The 22,296-nt window shown below is 46.1% G+C and overlaps 2 protein-coding genes across 12 annotated transcripts in view; both read right to left on the bottom strand.

Moving 5' to 3' along the window:
• The window catches only part of LOC110474866 (uncharacterized), a 41,582-nt gene extending 39,270 nt beyond the window's left edge, over positions 1-2,312 (bottom strand). For 5 of the 6 annotated variants that reach the window (XM_085577236.1, XM_085577235.1, XM_085577232.1 and 2 more), the window contains exon 1: positions 2,173-2,312. Coding sequence is in view for 1 of the 6 variants with exons in the window: in XM_085577233.1 (XP_085433359.1) it covers positions 2,173-2,178 (6 nt within the window). In the remaining 5 variants the exon portion in view is untranslated. The remainder of the gene's footprint in view (positions 1-2,172) is intronic. The other variant, XM_085577233.1, reaches the window with a different exon arrangement.
• On the bottom strand, positions 636-17,943 carry B3GNT2 (UDP-GlcNAc:betaGal beta-1,3-N-acetylglucosaminyltransferase 2). Of its 6 annotated transcripts, XM_085577278.1 has the most exons (3): positions 17,757-17,943; positions 17,567-17,657; positions 636-3,073 (listed from the first exon to the last, which is right to left on the bottom strand). In XM_085577278.1, the coding sequence occupies exon 3, from the start codon at positions 3,062-3,064 to the stop codon at positions 1,871-1,873; it is 1,194 nt and encodes a 397-aa protein (XP_085433404.1). In that variant the 5' UTR covers positions 3,065-3,073; positions 17,567-17,657; positions 17,757-17,943; the 3' UTR covers positions 636-1,870. The 6 variants fall into 6 exon arrangements, with proteins under 6 accessions (XP_085433404.1, XP_021394312.1, XP_021394313.1 ...); XM_021538637.4 differs by lacking the exons at positions 17,567-17,657; positions 17,757-17,943 and adding an exon at positions 16,405-16,603; XM_021538638.4 differs by lacking the exons at positions 17,567-17,657; positions 17,757-17,943 and adding an exon at positions 15,983-16,121.
• Positions 17,944-22,296: the final 4,353 nt, after the last annotated feature.

A 22,296-nucleotide genomic window follows, 5' to 3' on the forward strand; every position in this document is an offset into this window, starting at 1 on the left:
ATAACTTACTTCTTGTACTTGGCCCAAATCTTGAGCAAAATCCCATGAATATTTAAAGAAACAGGGTAGGAAGTAACTCATGTAAAACCTGCAGCACTCTCAGGAAGGTGCCACTTCCCATGAAGAATGACAAAGCACAAGGGTCAAACCTCACAGCACAGCCTTTTATCTGTGCTGGGGTCAACATGATCATCTACAGAACAAAGAGGAGGAAGACCAGAACTCCTCACCTTTCCCTGGACAAATAAAGCACCCCCTTTTGTTCCAGGTAAACAAAGGGAAAAGAAAGCAGATGAAAAAGCAAAAAAGGGTGTTGCTGCCCAAGTTGTTTCAATCAAAAATTCAAGTGCCAGCCATTCAATCCACTCCTTCGGTCCTTTCAATTGCACCAGCAATGGTACTGTACAATTATTTCTGTACATACTGTTTGTCCCAAGGCACTTCATGTCCCCCTTGCTTTCACCAGAGTTGTCCATCTATTCCAGCATCTAATAAATATAGGTACAGCCATGACATTTTCTTGATAGTCTGCTACACAAACTTAGTGAAATCTGTCAAATAAAACCTTTTGTTCCTGAACTTCTGAAATGTAGAGTGCAACTGCACTGCAAGTCAACATGAAGCACTACCAGAAATATTTAAATTACATTTTATTCTCCAAATTCAAAAATAACAATTAGCTTTATTTACCACGTTACACTTCTCAGATTTAAAATATCATGCTCTATTTAAATATCTGAGTGACAACACTATACAAATAAAATGTTACACAAAATATATTTAAGAAAATGTTTTGGTCTTCAATCTGAACAATAAATAGACAGGCACTTCTACATATACAAAGAAAGCCACCACTATTTAGAGTAATTCTTATAAGCACAATGTGGAAATAGAGAAGATCTGAGTTTCGAGGACACATGTAACTCTACATGAGGCTTCATGCAAACTTCAAAGCTTGGTTTGGAATTCGAAACTCTTGGGATGTGCACAATTCTAGATTCACCAGCGCTTTACAGGCAACCCAAACAATGCTCTCAAGAAGCAATGTGCAATTTCAGTCATTTCCAGCAAATCAACCTACCTGATCACATTTAGTACCCAAACAGAAAACAAGGATTGACCAGAATAGCTTTCCACACAAGTAACATGAGCCATAAGTCAGCTTCAGCATGTAGGCTTGAGGCAGGGGCAGCCCTACTTGCCCAGCCCTGAAAAACACCTCCTATTTTTCCTTACACATTGAGCTCTTAGGGGGCATTTCAAGCAGAATATTGCTTTTTTTTTGGTAAAAAAAAAATAGCTTCATCTAATGAAAGGGTAAATCCTTCAGACTCACATACACTTTGCACAAAGGATTGTAAGTGAAGGGGAAAAAAAATACTGTTTCAGGGTGCAAAAGAACTGAAAACTATAAATTAAAAAAAAAAAGACAAAAACCAACAAAATTTAAGGTCTTATAACTGTATCATACCTAAAAGTAAAACTACATTCCCCCAGCTAGTGTATTTTGAATTTACAGTGGTTTCCACACACAAACACTACTCAAGGGAAAAATATTTTCCACCATGACAACTGATGAAAGATGCATTGTGGCAGGCAATCCCTGTTTCCAGCTAACCAGTCACTGACAGCTAGTTATAGCCTCAAAGTCTTTTTTAAAATTAAGACCAATATTGAAACATAACGACTACCAGGACCACCAGTGGAAAAGTCAGGACCAAGTCTTCAAGCCATCCCTTCAAATTTTAGTATTACTCTTGATTTCAGAAGTACAGGAAAAAGTCTACAGCAAAAATTCAACTATTAAACAGAATTTCAGTGATCCAAACTCGCAAAGTTTTTTGGACTTAAGACACTTATGCACATTACTTTAACAATTTAAGTGTGGGTCTTGCAAGCGTGTCCAAATCTTAATCATTTCTTGAGGTTTTCTACTATGCACTAACATTAAGTTTGTGTAGGAACAGATGTTATTTCTGTATTTCTCTTCGATATCAAATGTTTTGAAGCCTTTGTGTTTTTCTGGAGCAAGCCCAAGCTTCTGAAGGCACATTCCAGTATAAACATCATCAATAGGGTAGAGGAGAACCTGGTCAGATGCATTATTCAGTCTTAGTGCCAGATCACCAGAGTACAGGAAGCCACCGCCTCCTGCGTACGGGGGATACGAACCTTCATAAACGCTTTCCGGGATGTAGTACTTCAATTTTTTCTCTCTGTGAGGTCCAGCATCTTTGATCACGTCACCTATAAATAAGTCTTTGGCTTTTTCCTTTGATAAGCTTTTCAAGTAATCCAGGATCTGATTGGTATTCACAAAAACATCATCATCACCCTTAAAAATAAACTGGACATTTGCACAGCTACTGCTGACCCACTTCAGAAACAGCACCTCTTTCAGAGTCAGATTGAAGAAAGTGTCTCTGTAGTTCCAGAGGAGAATGTCTCGGTGGCTGTCACTCTCAAATTTAATCATGTGTGAAAGGTCAGGAAAATGATCTTCTGGTGGGGTCTGCCCAAGTAAGAAGACCCTTCTGACTATCACATCCCCTGATTCTATTTCCTTGCCCCAGGATTCCCTGATTGCTTGTCTTCTATCAAAATGGGGTATAAGTGATTTAATAGCCAGCAGCAGGAAAGGTTTCTGTTCACACTTGTTTGGCTGATCCATTAGCAATGAATAATTTCTACACCTCAGATAGAGGAGGAAGTCTTTGAATCTCTCTGGCAAGTTTGCAAAGTCACTAACCTCTGAGTGCACCAAGGGGTCAGGGTCACAGGAACTAAGGGCACTCAGGTTAGAAACCAAGTTCTCTTCCACAGTCATATTGGAAAGCAAGGACAGAATAGGGTTGTACAGCAGCTCAAGCTTCTGTTGCTGTTTGTTCCAATAAGCTTTGTGAGGAGTGAATTTCCTCCAGAATTTGCTACGTGGTATAACAACACGGCCTTTTGCATTCTTGTCTTGGCTGCCGCTCTTCGAGACTTCCACAATCACATAAATAAAAAAGTTTACCATCATCAGAATTCCCAGCAGCTTTAATCTTCTGCGTCCAACACTCATTTCTCATATCTAGAAATAAATTAAAAAAAAGATTTTTAGCTTTCTTCACAGCAAGTTCTTGATCTCGTTAAAAATGCAAACTACTTTAAAATGCAAGCTAGTAGCCTAAAAACCAAGGTTAACTACACCCCCAAAGAAGCAAAAGCTAATCTGTCTCTAATACACATATGGTTTGGGGTTTCATCAGTAAGCTGGTACAAATGTGAAGTTTCCACCTGCAGCTTAGGAAAGTTACACAGCTTTTCATGGCAAGTCTAAATTAGCCTGCAGTTTCTGCTTTTCATTTAGATACCCTTTAAACATATGACTGTATAATAATTAGAATCTGAGCCCTCAGCTTGGCAGACTGAGAAAATTTTTTTTCTGCTAGTAAGGTGAGCTGAAGGGTATAGAATAAATTGCTATATGATAAGGTCAGTTATTTTTAAATTAGGTTTCAAGCTTTTATACTTGCACTCTCACACCTTCCAACTACGTAACAGGCAGAGCCAAATTTTAAAGCACACAATCAGTTTCTGACAATTTCACTTGGTTGTTCCTTGGAAGAAAGGCTGACAAAACTTGCCAGCTGCATTGCTGATATTTAGAGAGAAGAGAACAAGAAATTGGAATTTTTTTCTCCTTCCAACTAGAAAAAAGGAATTCAAACAGTAAATGAAAGTGGAAGTGTAATTATTACTAGGAAGGAAAAAACCCTGAAAAGAAATAAAAAAAAGGAGAGGTCCCCCATGTATGCAAGACTTGGAAGAGTATGTGCACATCTTTGTCATATTAAAAATCCTGTGATCTATTTTCACTTTTTACTGGGGGAGAAAATGGAACAGTCCCTCTTTCTTCCACAGCTGTCAGAATGCAGGTACAAGGCATACAGAAAAGGAACAACATGAAGACACTGTGTTCCTCTAGAGCAGTGCTTACCAAACTGTTTACCAGCCCCGGGGTACATCAATGTACAAGCTCCACAAATAATTCAGAAAGAATAAGAAGGTTACAAAGACTATGCTGAAGTCACACACAGAACTTGCCATCAAAGACACCTTCATGTGCCAGGAATATAAATGATTATTAGCAGATCAGAAAAACTAAATGTAATAAAGAATTTGTACTGACTGCTGGAAGCCCAGCTGTGAGCACTGCCTCAGGCCCTGAGGTCACAGCAACAGCAGACAGGGAGGCAGACTGAAAGTACACCTTGTACTTGCTGCTATTTTCTTTTTTTCAGCTATCCCCTGATACCTGAGCTCCACTGACCCTTGGTCTCTTAGGGTTTCATCAGTCTTACTTGGTTTTACTCCTCAACAAGTTAAACACTAAACTTCTAAAAACTTAGGAAGAAAGCAGCAAGTAAATAATCAGTAATCTTTTTTTCTCTTATTTGACCCATAACCATTATTAAATCCAAAAGGGGGTGTTTTTCTGGAACTGAAATCCAAAGCCACTCCTGGAAAACACAGCCTCTCAGAAAAATGTCTGTGCTTCCTCAAGTACCATCTGCATATTTATCTGTGTATAGGCTCAGGCCAGATCTACTTCATTTCATATTATACTCTGTCAGCTCTGAAGTTTCTGTTCTAATTTTAAAGTAGTTTTCTTCTTTGACAAAATCACACATGTGGTCAGTGTCATCACTTAAGCTAAACAGCTGAACTGTTCAGAAAGCCCTGGGGTTGGTCACAGACTTCGAATAAACTTTACCCTCCTCTTTAGCTGCCACTAAAAACCGATAAATACACTGGTTTTCTATGTTTCCCTTTCACTAGACACAAAAATGCTGGAGAAGGAGCCATCCCCTGTTTGTGGTGTTCACAGAGCTAACATGAACATCAGGGCTTACCTGCCCTGTCCTCAAGAGCACTTCTCACTAAGCAACAAATGAGTTGGTATCTGACCTAGGATCCCGGGACTCGGAGACAACTGGAGGGTGACTGGTCCCTCCTAGGAACAGCCAACAAACACGGGATTGTCAAGAGCTCAGCCAAAGCTCGATTCTTCAGGATGTGCAGCACCACACAGCTCATCTGTCACAGCCCCCAGTTTACCAAGCTCAGAGTATTCAACACCTCTAAGGCATCTGGATACTCGACTTGAGACTCTTCTGACACAATGACACAATTTGCAAAGACTTTATTTCGAACAAAATCCTTCAGTCCACTATGACTGCAATTCCCTGCAGCAAATGAGACAGGCATCCTGAGCAGAAAAAACCCATTTACTGTTAGACTTGGTAGAGCTTTTCAGCAGAAAAGGTACAAGTCTGGTGAGATGACAGTGGTTCCATCTCACAAAGCACAGTAAATGGTATCACCACCACAAATAAATACTCCCAGCCTCTACCCTGTTCCAGGCTGTGGATCCACAAGCAGCTGAACCAATCTAATCATTTAATGTAAAGTAAAACATCCAACTTTTCCACCTCCTTCACGTCTGACAAAAGCCATGGCCTTTCACTCTAAGTACTTTTCTGAGGGCAGGAGTTAGGCTGTATTTTCTAAGTGGGCTGAGTACCACGTCTACATTATCTGACTGCCAAACCCAAGCATTACAAGCCCATTTACTTACTGGGGCTGACAAAAAAATAAGATAATCCCTATGACTGGCAGGTATCACACCTACCACCCTACTGGGCCAGGACTAAACCATCAGGAAGCTGGCAAAGCCAAGCTGTAATTTAGGTATCTAATAGACATCACCACCCTTCTCTCTTTGCAGACTGTAAGTGGTGCTAGGGCAGATCTGGATGTTCCCATGTAACTTCAATTTAGGGCCTCAGATCCCTTACAGCAGCTGCACACGCAGCACCACTTCTGCCAGTGCCAGCCACAGCACACGCAGGAGTGACACTGCTGCTTCCAAAATTAACTGGTTTAGCTACTTAACACATCACAAGCCACACGGAGTCCTTCTAACCCCCTGTGAGATGAATCAGTTGTCTAATGGCTCGGCTCTGTTCAGTGAGTCAAGAGATGTCTGGACTGAGCAGCAGCAGTTTTGGAACGAGATGATGTTGAGAGCCCCGGGCTGTTGTAACAAGTCCGTGCCATTTCCAGCTTTAAAGAACCTGAATGCTGTTTATTTTTTAACTGCACACCATCAAATCTCTTTTCCCCCCTCAGAATTTTACACAGGCCCCCTTTCATATGACAGTAATTAAGAAAGCCTTAAGAACAGGAGAATATGGAACAGATATCCATGTTGCCCTCCTGCAGAAGCCCGTCTGACACAGTGGTTACCACTGGAAACTGTCAATGTTTTCTGTGTTCTCCAACCAAGGCAGCCTGAAACAAGGTTGCAGCTGCAGGAAAGCAACCACTACTAACAACACGCTACTCAAAGCATGAAAAGCTGCGCTGAAATTCAGAGCAGATGACGTTTATTTTAACATTACTTTTAATTATTTGCATATACTTGCTTTGAGACGTCTTTCAGCATATTATTTAGCTCTGGGAGAAATTCTAATCTTTCAGTATTGTAATACTAAAGGACACCAGTGAAACTCAGGCATGGAATTTCAAGATCCAAGCAAATATAGCAAGACTAGGGAAGGATGTGCATATATTTTCCTAAAACACAGCCCAAAGCATAAAGAATAAAAAACATTTGAATGAAGGCCAAGGTAACTTCATGTTCTATCTCCCACTAGTTATCTTCAGCACATTTTTGCCCAAAAATCACTCAAAAGCAACACCAAAAACCCCAACAACCCCACCAAACACACCCCACCCAGATCCAAGAGAACCAGTGTTAGTGAGGCATTTGTCTAGCAGTGCTCCTCTGGTTTTCTGTGATAAGGTTTTAGAGGCCCAGACTTGCACTTGTGCTATGTTTGCTTATGTAATTGAACCTAGTCTCACTTTGTCCAACCGTTTTTTAAATCTCTCTGTATTTTCAACTTCTGAGAATTTTCTTGGTTGCTTGATTTTTCCCCATACCAAGAACTTGTAATGGCTCACTATTCTATTACCACAGAAGAGAGGAACCCTCAGAAAACACTAATTATTAATTAAAAACATATGACATTATTTTCTCTATACATTTGCCATACAAGCTACACGATGAACTTTCATCAGTCAGCCCTTTCCCTTCTATCTGGTCATTTTTGATACAACAGTAACAACAACAAAAATAAATAATTTAGTACTTTAAAAAATAAGTGGAGTTTTTTTTTTAGAGTTATATATCAGTGGATTTTGGTGCCTCATACCAGAACACTCAGTTGTGCACAAAGACCATGAAGTCATCATGCACCCCACACAAGGGATGGCTCTGGAGAGCAGGAGCACAGCAAGACTCCACTTGCAGGCTCTCTGACCTCACCCAAGTCACAACCACAGCCCAGCAGAGGAAGCATGTTCCAGCAGGGCTCTTCTCCAGCACCAGCCACAAGTGACCACATTGCTGCCCCGGGCCAGCCTTCATTAGGTGACAGCGTTATCCCACAGGCCTGCAGCAGATGCTGGCTGAAGGCAGCTGCCGAGGGTGCAGCCCCTGAGCCACCGCTGCCATCTGGGAGCATGTCATGGTTTGACACTGGCACACCGCCAGTGCCCCCATGAAAATGTGATCCCTCCCTTGAATGCTGTGAAGTGGAATCTAGAAATTCTCTTTCCGTGTCAAACCACGACAGAGCACTACCTTGAACTCTCTCAGGCTGCTCCCACCTGCACAGCAGCAGCTTTTTGTTATCTAGAGTCTTGCTTCTCCAACAATCAGATTCCTCACGGCAAGGGTTGCTCAGAGCAGTGACATTCTGGTGAAACTCCAGAAGTTAACTTGTTAAAAACTGCTACAACCCAGTGGGGAAATCCCTATTGCATTCAAGCCTGTAAAAGCTTCATAAGAACTCCAAACTCCCTCTCTCTAATACCTACTTGATTTGTGCCACACACAACTGATATCAGATTTCAACTGTGCTGTTAAAAGACTAAACAGTTCTTTCATTTACTGCTGAATGCCAAGGTCCGAGGAGCAGAATTTCAGAATCTTCACAGTAAGTTTTACTGTGTTTCCTGCCATCATCTGGACTAATTTCAGCTCTTTCCCTACCTCTAGCTCCTTCTGCAGAAAAGAGAAGCTATCAGAACATTGCCTATTAAGGTGTGCTATTTAAAGTAACATCTAAGAAACAGAAGTTTTGTTGACTTGATATTGGTGCTTAGAAATACTGCAGCAACACCCACAGAGTGTCCACCAAGTTATCTTTGCATCAAGTTATCTTTACAAAGTCATTCAACAGTAAAAACTTACTTTTCACTTCTTTAAAACCACCCTGTGTGAAATTCCTGCTTGACAGATCACTTAGAGAAGGAAGAGATACCATCTGCTCACCACTGCCTCTAACTGAATACTTCCAACCTCAAACCAAACTGCTGAAATCCCCAAACCTTCAACCAGAATAATCTATTTTTTCAGCCATTTTTAAATAAGTCAGCTACCAGTAAATCATCATATTATCTCAACCCTGTCTTTATTTTAAGTTATTTGCAGGTGTCTCTCACAAAAGTTCTGGGTTTGATTAAGAAAATATTTTAATATGGTGTACCTACTGAATTCATTGCAAGTTAGACTTAAAAATTTTCTTTTTACCTGCTAAAATTAAATCCTTGAATTGGCTGAAAGAATGTTCAGTTGCATATTTGAATTCTTGTGTTTCTATAGAAGATCAAGGTATATGGAAGAAAAGCCTATTATGAAAAATATTCTGTAAACTCAGTCCCAGGTTTAATGGATATTTCAATTTTTCTACTGGTATAGACTACTTGAGTTTGGTCATGGTTTTCCATAGGGATGAACAAGCAATGTTGCTGCACATGTACACCACACCTACATAAGTCAATTTAAACAATGGCCATGTCTCAATAAATTAGTGCATCATGCTAACAACACCATTCTGCACTGGCATGCCTGCAGCCACACAGCTAGACAGCTATGAAGATGTTCCTAACTGCTCATGAAAAAAAACCAAACCCAGGAAAAAAAAAAAAAAAAACCCAAACCAACAAAAAACTTGAGATGAAAAAGTTTTGGTTTCCCTGCTTAACAGCAAAAATAGTTTGGGTTGTTTGGTCTTGGTTTAAGAACTGAACTCACTATAAAAATGAATATTAAAGTTTAATATGCCAGTAGTGGGGGGCCTGTGATAGCAGATGTGATCTGTTTTTCCCAATTCATTAACGCAGAAAATTCCCGTGTCATTCTAAGGTCAGTTCAAGCTTGAGAATGACGACATTGTAAATTTGTTAAGAATAACCCGGAGCTGCCACCTTCTGATTTAAGAACTTTAGCTTTCACTTGACAGGCATCAGCTTGAAAGAACAGTAAATTATAAAGAATCAAGAGAAGGGGTTTAACTGAGTGTCAGCAGAGAAATATTTCTTGGAACAAAATTAATTGTCATTCATCACATCAATTAGAAGTTGGGGAGCACAGTTCCACGGCAGTTTAAAACAGTTTCAGTCACAGCTGACTCATTGCTGTAATTTATTCCTTCCCCTGCATAAGCTGCACAGTCCCATCTACCTTCGCACTGATTTGACTGTGGTGAATCATTTCAGTTAGCTGGAGGACCATAAAGAGCCGACAACAAAGCAGCAATTAGCTTTCAGGCAGCTCCCATCACTGATTGGCACAACCCCCGGGAATGGTGCACAAGAGGGAAGGCTGGCACAGGCCGGGCCACAGCAGAGCCCGTCTGCCAGCAGCCTCAGCCTTCAAGTAGCAGCACACTGCTGCTGGCTGCCACCCTCATCCAGAGCCCCTGGGACACAGCCAGCGCTGCTCCACCAGAGGCACGGAGTGTGGCCCGCTAGTCCCTACAAGGTACACCCTGGGCCCCAATTTCTCTGGCGTTTTCTGTAGGCAGGTCAGGCGGCAGCGAGTGGCCCAGCGTGACCCACCCACATCTGCTGTTTGCTGTGGGTTTTGTTTCAGCCACACCTTATCAGCCCATAATTACTAGAAAGCCAAGGAAGTGGATAAGAAAGCACCTTCCTGCTAGTTCTGGTGAGAAAGAATGAATAAAACACACTGCCAATCTGGCTGATGCTTTCAGCAGGCATTTAAGGAGAGAAGGTTTGCAGGACAGACACTCTTACTTCTTACTTTTGTGCTGTATTTGAAATACAACTCATGATTTAGAAAACCTACACAAAATGCAGATAACCATAATTTCCACAAACAAGACAACTCATCTGCTCCTGATCTCTTCCAGTTTTATTGTAAAACCAGTACTTAATCCTGCCTTAACCATATTCCAACCACCATTATATCTGCACAGAGAGCAATCATTCTTTAATCAACTGCCAAAACCATCCTTTTCAAGCACTACACCTCAGGTCATCAAAATTTCACCTCTGCTTTGTCTTCTTGCCCACCTTGCCCCACAAAACACTTTACTAAAAGCTATGTTTCAAAAACAAGAACGGTGTAACTTGGAACAGCTGATGAAGTCAACACCTACCCTTGGTTACCACTGTCCTTTTGGGTTAAAAATAAATGCTGGATTTCAAGTTGGCTTCCCCAAGTTGCTGCCTTTGTGTGATGGGATACACAACTGGGAGGGTAAAATTCCCAGCCATATTCCCTGCCAGTGCTATGTGGTTACTCAGAAGTCAATTCAAAACAAATTAATACTGAGAATATTCATATCAGAATTCCGGGATCTGCCTCTGAACTCACAGTACTGAGCTAAACACACGTTGAAGAATGCAAAACCTACATTTAAAAATGCAAATGCATGAAAAACATTTTTGCCTTCAACTGGTTTTGGTTTCAGGTGTAATTAACACTTACAGGAAAAGGTCTTCATCTTTCTAAATAATTAAAGTTCAGAAAAATCAGTGGAATTGTAAGCAGAGAAGTTCATTGTCCTCCTTCAAAGCTGCAAAAGCGAAGATACAGATCTCATCCCAGCCTATCAAGTTTATGGAAAATGGAACAATTTCTCCAGCAGCTTTAGGTAGCTAAAGATGCATATAAGTATCAGGAGGATTTGGTAAATGATCTTTAAGCCGGCTAGGCAGCTAACTCCCGTTTTTGTTAACAGCAGATAAGCATCTAACCCGATTAGAAACTTCTATATCCGTGTAGCAGCTTCTGTACCTGTTACCTGCACACCGGTGAGCATACACAAAGCTTGAGAGTGGTTTGAGTTATCAAGCCTGTTCTGCACGGGTTTTAATTGTTTTTATTCAAAAGCAGATCAACAATAAGTTTGCAACAACAATTTCCATCCCAAAGACAGCTTTCCATTAGCAGTTTTTAACTTTCAAATACCAGATTACAAAATATAATTGCTCAAGTAAAATAAACCAGCACTACACTCATGATACAGTTGGGCATTCAGCAGCAGCACTCCTTAAACTCAGTTAAAAGAATTCCACCCTTTCTCAGGCCCTGAATTCCCGTTTTCACGTGGCTCACTGTGCTACGCTGCATATAACCGTGAAGACAAGCAGACGGAAAAGGTTATTTCTCAACTCGCCTAGTTCCTCAATTCGGCCCGCGAGCCAGCTGCACAGAGCAGCACAAGGCGGGGAGCACAGACACCGGCCCAGCCTCCCAGCTGCCCCGGGATACAGCACGATGCTCCCGGCAGCGAACCGGGCAGGAGCCCGCGCATCCACAGCACGTACACCAACCTCCAACAACGCCCGAAACTCGCCTGTCAATCCCATACCGGCAGCGCGTCTGCCGCCTCATAAACCACTGCGCCTCGGGGAATTACCCTTCTAGGGGAAAATTAGTCATCACCAGCCACAAGTCAAGATTTCTTGCTCATTTGATCCAGATAGCTGGTTTACAATTGAAGGGATTTGGCTAATTCGCTCTCAAGACTAACTCTTCTGGATGTGTTTAAGATTAAGCAGCTGCTACATTTCAAAGATGAACAAAACTGTCTCCAAATTAAATGCTTTTCAATCCTTACTGTTGTATTTCTCCCAAACAACAAAAGCTTTCTTAACTAACTGCTGATGGAAACTGTTTCATCAATTCTCCCATGAAGACTCTCAGCACCCCACCCATCCCACACAGGGATTCTTCTCCTTACTTAAATACCAATTGCCTCTCACGAGGCACCAATTCATTCTTCTGCACAGTTCATCACAAGACAGTTTAATGATCCAGTCTTTTCACTGGGTTTTATGTGATCTGGAAACTGGGGGAGGCTTTTGAAATCCTAAAAGGCTCAAAGAAATCAGCGAGAAAGACACAGGCAAAGAGCAGGATCGAATCCCAGGTACCTGTCAGTGCTTCTTATGTAAAAGCAAAATGTGACTGGACAGGTCTGACACTTATTCCACAACTTTTGGTTGGTGACTTCTTCACTCTATAGTAAAACGACAGGAAGAGGCTATATTTCATTCTACCATCATCATCATATTTTCTTTCTTTTCTGCTGTTTTGTAAGCACGTGAAGGGTGCTTGCTTACATAAAGGGATCCGACTGTGAACTGATAAAGCCATCTAAATATATCTCTGTGGGGTCAGAACAAGGCAGAACAGGGATAACACATCGGGAATTTTTGTGACCCGCACTCACAGGCACAAATTCTTCTCCAACCACATGAAGCACTGTCCCGTGCAGGGCCAGGGGGTGGACTCCAACGATCCCTGTGGGGATCCCTGTTCCAACTATGATTCCATAATAAGCACTCACATGAACACAGCCTGTGAAACACCAAACACTAACCCCGTGACTGCACATGCACCCAACCTTCTTCCTAAATTAACTGCTAACATTCTGCTTAAAAATTTATTAGGGACTAATAATGCATATACCTGAAAAAAAAAAAATTAAAGTTTGAATTTAAAAAGTAAATGGATGCCTACTTGCTTCAAAATTACTGTTGCATTTCTACCATAGTTACAGAAAATATAATAAAGAGATATACTAAGAAAATAGAAAATGTAATAAAGAGATATACTACAGAAAATGTAATAAAGAGATCTGCTATAGAAAAAATCCCAAACCAACAATCTGTGAGTAGGACAAAGATAGTTTCAAAATCTTTTGGAAGGAAATCAACCCTAATGACCTTCAAGAAACATTAACATGAAGACCAGAAGTTAAAATTCTCATTATTTTGATGAAATGTGTGGTTTTTTTCTATATTCTGTGCTTTTTACAGAAAACTCGTTCCCACAATAAGTTCACTCTTGCCAATATCTTCCATTCACCCTGCCTTTGGCCTATTCTTGGCAAGTCTAAGAATTATACACTTTAAGCTCTACCTACAAGAAATCTCCCAGCCTCTACTATGCAGACTGCAAATTCTTCAAAAATAAGGAGTTTACGGTTTTATTACCACAGGAAATGTAACCAAATCCAGTAAAAGATTAAGATCTGGAATGTCAGCCTTCGGTGTATTTCTAACAGAGCTGCTTTAGTCACTTGGCAGCACAAGGCAAAAGTCTGACAGCACACAGGAAAGGTCCACCAAGTCACCAACTCTGAGAAGTTTCACAACCCGCCTGAAGTCAAGATTTTGCAAGATCAGCTGACACATTTGTCAAAAATTCAGTGATCTGTGGAGAAAGCACAAGTTACCAAAGAGCTTGGTTGAGGATTTGAATTGGGACTGCTCAATCTTTTTCCTGTCCTCTGGTTAATTTGGAGCAATATGACCATACAGGCTTTGATCATTGACAAGCCAGCCCTGACTGCTGTGATAATGACAATATTGGCAGTGGTAGGAGACACGATCACATCCTATGTTTCAAACATGATCAGCACTGACACAGCCTTTTGTCACTACCATTTTTCCCCACCTCAAGTGGATTTGCACAGCCAGCAGGAAAAAATCACTGTCAGAGCTGGATTGAACATAGCTGCACCAGGTGGCAGTAAAATGACAATTCCTCAGGGTCTCAGCACACACAAGTCACCATGGAGCAGCACTCCTCCGAAAGACTTGGTTCTCCAAGGAATCTTTGCCAGGGTAGGCAGGAAGATGAAGACTCAAATCCTGCTCCCCCCCCCCACCCCCCATATATTCTGTGACTTATTCATACAGACAATTGCCCAGATTTGCCAACACAGACTATGACACCACTTTATTCACTCTCATTTCTCATCAAGCACTGCTTTTTCTCCGAGCAAACACCATTGCTCCACTGATCTCCTCAGCAGCGTCTTCATTACCCACAAGTAGTGAAAAAATTTCAGGAGCAGCTTCCAGGCAACAACAATAAATTTTTGACTACCAGTGACACGGTGCTCGTTAGGAGCAATCTCTGGGGAGATTAGTGAGTTTTACCTATTACAAAACAGGGCATCAGCCAGCCAGCTAGCACTCCCAGCCATCTAAAGCATGACCTTCAAAAACAATTCCCTTCAGCAGTGCTACCTCGCTGCATTTTCCTCACCGTGAGGAAAAAAGAAAAGAAATGAGCACAAATCCAAGCAAAATCACTTTACAGGTGACAAAATTACTTTAAATACATTCTATTTTTTATGCTCTACCCATAGGTTCCCTACAGCCAAACAGCTCGGTACTGCACAACATCATCTGTAGCAAGTCACACGTTCAAAGCAAGCAGCAAAACCAGGGCTTCTTTTAAGCCAAAACATTTTGACTCTCTCTGACAACATTACATTTTTAGGTACAAGATAAACATTCTGTATTTTAATCCATCTCCATGGCAGTATTGTTTTTTTAAAGATATCTATCTTCTCGAGTTGTTTACAGCCCCAGGAAGGAAAAAAAAAAAAAAAACCAAAAACAAACAACCAACAAAAACCCCCCCAAACCATTACAAATTAAATCCGCCGAATGAGAAAAGCTGATTCTCCGTTTCGTTTCCTCCACGCATTTCGTAACAACTCAGCGCTCACTGAACTCCTCCGCCGGTTCGTCAGGCATCACGGCCGGCTCCCGAGCGGCAGGGCAGCCTCTGCCAGCAGCCTGGGCTCTCCGTCCGAGCCCCGAGCGTGCCACTCGGCCGAGTGCCATCTGCCGCCCCCGCCCTCGGCCACAGCCCCGGAGCTCGTCGCCAAAGCGGAACTGCAAGAAGAACGCGAAACCGCTTTGGGCGGCTTGGGGAGAGAACCGGATTCTGGGCTCTCTCTTTTAAAGACGGTGCGCTGTAATCATGTTTCCTCAGTAATTCGCAGAGGACATGTCTAGCGTGTAATTCTGCACACGGATCTTTCCACGGCCAGACTAAACTTCTTCTGTGCCCAAACCAAGTCTTTCTGTCCAAAATATAGTAAAAGAAAAAAAAAAAAAAAAAGGGGGAGGAGAGAGAGAAGAAAACCCCAAAAGGAAAAAAAAAAAAAAAACAAACCAACAACCAAACCATGCAAGCTCTTATTTTACGTAGTTAAAACTAATGATGAGTATTTAATAATCAACCCCAACAGCAGTGAGCATTCTGGAAGTCGGATTAAAGGGTTACTCAAGTAACTTTCACCACAAATTTTTGCAGGATGACTAATGAATCGCGAGCTGCAGTTTAGCCACAATCCCTGTGAGTCACCTGAAGCCCCCTCCTGACGGGGCAGAGGATGTGTCGGGAAGTTTGAAGGGAAAAGCATCATCTCGTGAAGGAGCACGTATATTCAGGCGAACTCCAGCAAAAATACCGCTTTCTCCCCCTTTCAGGTCCAGCAAAGCCTACGCTTCAGTGTCACCGCCTCAGCACGGTCTAGAATCTCGACGCGGGGGTTAATAATCAACTCCTGGCAGCGGGTTAATGAGGTGACCCAGGAGCGCTGCGAATGTCCCCGCTCCGCCACCGCCACCCTGTGTCCCTCCCCTCCGGCCAAGGAGCGGACTGCAGCAGCTCCCGGCGCTGCCGCAGCCCCACGGCTCCGGCTTTCCCCGGAGAAACCTCACGGCAGCACCACCGCCGCCTCCCCACGGCTAAACGAACAGAAACAAAACGGTAAAAGAACGCAAGAAGCGAGGACGAACATACGGTGCGCTGAGCCGGCCTGAGTTTCATCCCTGCCCGGCGGACTGCGCCTCTGCCCGCCGTGCTCGCACCGCAACATGTGCGGCCGCCGGGGCAGGGGGCAGGCACTCCGCCTGCGGTGACCCCACCCCGCCGCCGCCCGGCGCCTCCCAGCCGGGGAGCAGGAAAAGCCCAGCCCTAAAAACCAGCCCTAAAACCCAGCCCTAAAAACCAGCTCTAAAACAACCCACATCCACGGCTCCGGCCGCTTGCCCCCCGCGCCGCCAGCTCACTGCGGTCACCACGCAAATAAGCGAGAGGCGACGGGGCAGGAAAACCGCACGACCTGCAAAAAGCAAGGGAGGCAACAATCAAGTTTAAAACCGGGTTTTTTCCGCCCGCCGTCCCTCGTCAGCCGCTCCGGCAGCACCGATCCCCGCCCGTACCTTGCCAGGCTGCCGCGGGGCTCCGCCGGGGTTCTCGCTGCCGCCGCCTCCGCCTCCACCATGCTTTGTCCGGCCGCGGGCTGCCCTCGCCGCGGGCTCCCACCCGCCCGCTCCCGGCCTGCCGCCGCACCTCGGCCCTGGCGGCTCCGCCGGCCCGCGCAGCGGGCGGGGGCTCCGCACCGGAGGGCGATGCCGGGGCGGCCGCGGAAGGGCTCGTTCCGCGGGGCCGCGGCCGCGGAAGGGCTCGTTCCGCGGGGCCGCGGCGGCGGGCGGGGAGCGCCGCTCACTTGTTGCCCTGTGGCGGAGCCGCGCGCGCCCCGCCCGCCGCCGCGCGCCGCAGGGGGCGGGGGCGAGGCGCTGAGCGGCGCGCGCCGGGCCCCGCCCCCCGGGCCGCCGCCGGCGCCGCGGATTGGCGGAGCGGGCGGCGCGCGCGGCCGGGCGGGGCGGGGCGGGGCCCGCGCGCCGGGGCCGGCCCTGCGGTTGGCGGGGCGCCGCGCCCCTGAGGAGCCCGCGCGGGCGGACGCGGCCTTGTCCCGCCGTGCCGGGGGCCGCCCCCGGCCCGGGCTGGAGGACTGGGAGCAGTTTACCTCGGAAAGGCTGTTTGTGTTGTCGGAGGAGCGAGGGGAAGGGGGCAGACAGCGCTGCGTTGCCTTCCAGCGGGGCCGGGTGCTGCCCGCTCCCTGCGGGAACGGCCCCACACGGGGCACCCTCCGCCTGGGGGTGGCCCCGGTGACACCCGCCCCGGTGACACCGGCCCGGTGACACCCGCCCCGGTGACACCGCCCCGGTGACACCCGCCCCGGTGACACCGGCCCGGTGACACCCGCCCCGGTGACACCCGCCCCGGTGACACTCGCCCCGGTGACACCCGCCCCGGTGACACCGGCCCCGGTGACACCGGCCCCGGTGACACCCACCCCGGTGACACTCGCCCCGGTGACACCCGGCCCGGTGACACCCGCCCCGGTGACACCGGCCCCGAGCCAGCTCTGCTGCGCGGTGTCCGTCTGTCCCCGGCCATTCCCTTCGGACAGTTTTCCCCTCATGATTTTTTCCCTCACGGCATCGAGCAAAAGGGCAAAACCCCAGAGCTGCGCCGAGCAATGGCGTGCCGCGTAAGTTTTTAATGTTTCTCCTTTGAAAGAAACATTGTTCTTCGTACCTGGCTCAGCTTTCCGTGGAAGTCTTCGGAGCTTCTGTTACTGAGCCCAGGAGGGAGAAGCAAAGAGGTGGTTTAAGCTGTCAAGGCTTCCCTAAGAGAAAAAGTTTTTGAGAATTTCCTTTCAGTGCTGATGCTAAATCATGCATGAGTCATTCATTAGTAATCTCTTTTGCTGTTGTTGTTTGCTTACTTGCTACGCTGGTGAGCTTACAAACGCGAGCCAGACATCCCTGTGCAGGCAGGCCAAAGGAAACTCTCAGGAAGCCAGGATGCTTACTGGAATAAAACATAGAAATGTGTACTGCTGCAGCAAAGAGGACACATCTTGTCGTGAACAGATCAATAGCAACCAGCAGACGGATTTACAATTCCCACAGACTGTGAAGCTCTCACCTTTTCATCCTACACGGGATGAAAATGAACACATGCCATTTGTTTCTATTTTTAGCACCTGCATTCTCAATCCAGTATAAGGAGAGGCCCGACCAAAGGAATTGTCTCAATGTCACCTGGCACGATCCCTTAAAAATAGTTTTCATCGCAAAGGGAGGGGTAAGTATGTCTCTGTGATCCATGAAACACAGGTTATTCACTTCCATTTTACAGCACTCATTTTCACCACAATTCAACAGCTGGTGTGCACAGCCCTAAACACAGCCAGTTTGGGAAACAGCACCAGTACCCACTGCACATCCCCAGCTCCCCATACTCTGTGTGTTAAATTCTGGGTGCCAATAGGAAACCTGCTGCAAGTCTCTTGGAGCTGCTCTAAAACCTTCGCTCGGGACTCTGGAAGAAACATCCCCATTCACAGTGCATTGGTAGAGATGTTGCATATTTTATCCCTCTTCAAATATTTATATATGTACTTCACGTTTGAGTAAAGCTGTCCTTTTCATCAGAGCAGGAAGATTACAGCAAAGGGAGGAATTATCCTAAATTGGCAAACATCATTGTCTATTAAATAACACAAGGGTTTGAAAGGAGAATTGAGTGTCTGGCAGCCAGGAGCTTGGCTCCACTGCACAGGAGATTTCATAATGATCTGTTTTGAGATCAACTGTAAAAAAAAAAACCAAAAACAAAAACCCAAAAATCTAAACTAGAGTAGTGCATCCCGTGACACTGGGTGCTAAGGAGCCTGGAAAAACACGATGAAGCTAAAAGGGTTGGTCAATGCTGGAATGGCCTGCTGCCTTTGGGGGAAGGACATTTCTCCCTCCTCCCAGTCCCACACCCTGCTCCTCTGTAATCAGAGCTGGTCACCGGGCTGCCTTTGGAGGCCTTCATGGGGGAGGTGTTTTAATCCAAAAGTATTCCTTGATCCACTCAGCACCCAGGCCTCAGCAGTTGTCTGAAAGCAGGAAAATACCTAGAACCAACACTGGCATCGCCCACAGCAGGTTTCAAAGCACCGCAGGACTGGGATGGCCCTGCTGTGCTCAGAGCAGCCGTGCCCTGAAAACGCCAGGGGAGGTGAGGCTGGGGGCTCTCCTTGCAGCCCTGCTCTCCCAAGCAGGCCACTCAGCCTTCCCTGGATCCAAATCCATGCATCACACCAAGTCCTCAGCCCCAGGATGGTTCTTACCTGGTGCTGCCAATTGGCAGGTCCTGGGTGGAGCAGGACAGCAGGGACCACACCTCAGCACAGACGTGCAACCTCTCCTGGGTGGCTGCTTGTGCTGGGGTGAAACCGAGGGAGGCCTGGGAAATGTGTGCTCAAAGTTGGTGTGCAGTTTGCTTCCATGGAAGAAGCAGGGTTTTCATGTTTCAGGTCTGTAAAGCCAAGTTTTGTGACAGACACAGCAGTAAATCATTGCAACATTTTTTTTTTCCCTCTCTCCTGAGAAAGAGAGCAAATCATTTTGACTGAAGCAGCTTTAATTTGGTCTGAATCTGGGATAACATTTTTGCCTGCCTATTCAAAAGCACCACCTTTACTCAGCATCATGATGCAAATGATGAGATGCAATGTACAGCCCTTGTCAGGGAGTTACAGAGCACCAAGCATTTCCCAGGAGCTGGGTACTGGGAAGTTTCAGGGCATGGGTGTCACATCGCGTGGTGACACAAATTCTTGTTGCCCGAGTTTTTCCATAGGTAGCGTGGCATGCACAACAGCCAGAAAATAGAATCTTAAAAAAAAAATTCAATTCTCATTTTTTATCAAGTTCAAAATAGTTTCTGGGGTTTTGTTTTTGGTTTGGTTTGGTTTGGTTGGGTTGGGGTTTTTTGTTTGATTTTTTTGGGTTTTTTTTCTTCTCCCCCAGGCTATTTATTCACAGTATTTGGGTTCACTGTAATAAAACCTGACCTGGGAACTGCTGTGTTTACACCAATGGAAGTGAGCTATGTACATTGGCCTTTTCTCTAGCATTTGCCTGTTAATTAATAATTGGTACATTGCCAGGAGCAAAGGAGAATGAGGAATGAGATTCAGGTTATAAAATCGTCAAGGTTATCTGGCTGTCCCTGCAGCAAAGCAAGAGCGAGAGGGGCGGGACAGCCAAGGTGCGGAGAGAAGGGGACGAGCCGTGGGCCGCTCGCCCCAGGGGCCATGTGCTGCATTCCCGGGGAGCCACATCCCAGCGCTCCCGGAGCGGCCGGCACGTCCTCCCCAGCACGGGAAAGCAGCAGGAATTTCCCTGTGTGTTGCCAGGATTCCCGGGTGCCTGCCTGCAGCCGCCCTTGGGAACGCGGCTGGCTCGCCCCCGCCGCAGCTCAGCTCGGCAGAAAGGCGGAGCAGCTGCTTGCCCTGAGCCTGGCAGGGCTGGGAGTCACTGACAGGAGGGAAGTGCTGTCCCAGAGCCCTCCCTCTGTGTCCGGAACGAGCACCCACCTCCCACCCCGTGCTGAAAATGCTGCAGGCACACGGGCACTGAAACACCTCCTCCTGGCTCTCCTGAATCCAAACCCTTCCGTAAGGCCAGGACAGCTGGAATCAATCTTCTGAGCTGGACCAAAGCTTATCCAGGGTACCGATCTGCCTGGCTTTTGTGGACAGATTGGTGTGGCTGGAGGGCACCTGGAGAGCACAGGACAAACCTGAGTGTGCTTCTGTGACCAAAGAGAACAAGAACAGCAGATAAGAGGCTAAAATGTAAATAATGACTAGAGACTAAAGATTTCTCCTGTGGCATACGAGAACTCCAGCGGCAGTAAGAAAAAAATTAAAAGGCAAAGGTGAAGTAATTCAAGCTGGAGCGTCTCAGCTCCTCCAGGAATGAACCTGGTTTTTCCCACCCAGATGTTTGAGCCTGGAATTCAGACAAGTGCAGATCCTTTCCCAGGGTCGGCAGGGTCTGTCAGCAAGGCTTGCCAGCAACACCAGCACATTTCAGCGGTCTCCTCACACGGTCATTTCCCCACCTTCCGCCCCTGCCACACCCAGGCCAGCCAGCACAGCAAGTGCTGCAGAGGTCTTCTGCTCCCCTTGCCTTTGCTTTTGTACCTTGGTGAGATGGGGAGCTGTGCCTGGCAGGTTCAGCTCTGGCAAAACCACTCAAGTCGAAGAGATTGGCACATGTGCTTCAGAACACTTTTTCCCTCTGGAGCACTGCAGCTTTGCTGCTGCAGGCCCGGCAGGACAGCACAGAGACTGTGCAAAGGAAGTTGCCCCTGTTGAGTTGTGTGCTGCCATTTGCAAGCTGTGGGCAGAGCTGCACTGTGCTGGTATTGATTCGCATTTGCCAAGAATAATTACTCCTGAGCTGCTTGGATTCTAATCGGTTTTCCTGCTCTGGAAGGACGTCCCTGCCTTTATCAGACACGGGCTGCAGTGACCAGCACTCTTTGCCTCCTTGTGGGGCTCCTTTTCCTCACAGACAAAAGGCAGGCACAGCAGTGCAGAGTGCAGGATGCAAGAGGATGGAGAAGAATCCACTTGAAACTCAATTTCTATAGTAGCAGAAACTGGACAATAATTATTTTGCAACAAACAAAAAAGACACCTGCTCTATACAAACCATCTTTGTGTCCCAGAAACATGAGCTCCTTGCACCTCTCCTTACCTCTGTTCAGAGGCATCCCACTGCATTTTGCAGCAAGACCTGAAGAGCTGCAGAACTGAAGAAGACTCTTCAAACTGCCAAGACTCTTCAAAGGTGAGTCAAAGTCACTTTCCTCCTTTGTTTACACCTAGGAAAAAGTGTACTGGACCCACTTCAGCTAAACCCCTTCTGCTTGGCTTTTACTTTTTAGCAGATGCAGTTTTAAGCACCAGCAAAATCCCAGATGAGGGAAAACTGCCAGTCCTCACATGTCACTGAAATTTTTCCAAACCATCTTGATTTCAGGCACATCTTGGATGAGATTCCCTTGGACTGTCACAGTGCCAACTTCAACTCCAGTGAAAACCAGTCCTGGGAGGGTGCTAGCTTCCAGGCTGGCTGATTCTGGGTGGCAAAGGAAGCTGTGCCAACACCATGTGCAGGAGGTTTTCCAAAACACTCCCAACCCTGGGCAAAGCTCTCAGCTTTGGGCACAGCTGCTGCCACAGTGAAATCCTGCTCGGCCCGTGGGAGCTGCACACCAGAGGCAGAGGCACTGAGTGTTTTGCCACCAGGCCTGGGGCTGGAGCTCCTGGCTGAGGGCTCCTTCTTTGGGTGGCAGGAGCGGAAGGGTCACCAAAACCAGGGTGAAGAGAGTGCTTGGGCTCCTTTAAACGGTGGCAGCGTTGGGGTGGGACCTGCCTGGGCTGTTTTGGAGCAGCCTCCGAGGCACGCCTGAGG

Source organism: Lonchura striata, chromosome 3, assembly GCF_050655825.1.
Source record: "Lonchura striata isolate lonStrDom1 chromosome 3, ASM5065582v1, whole genome shotgun sequence".
In the NCBI taxonomy this organism is placed as follows: domain Eukaryota; kingdom Metazoa; phylum Chordata; class Aves; order Passeriformes; family Estrildidae; genus Lonchura; species Lonchura striata.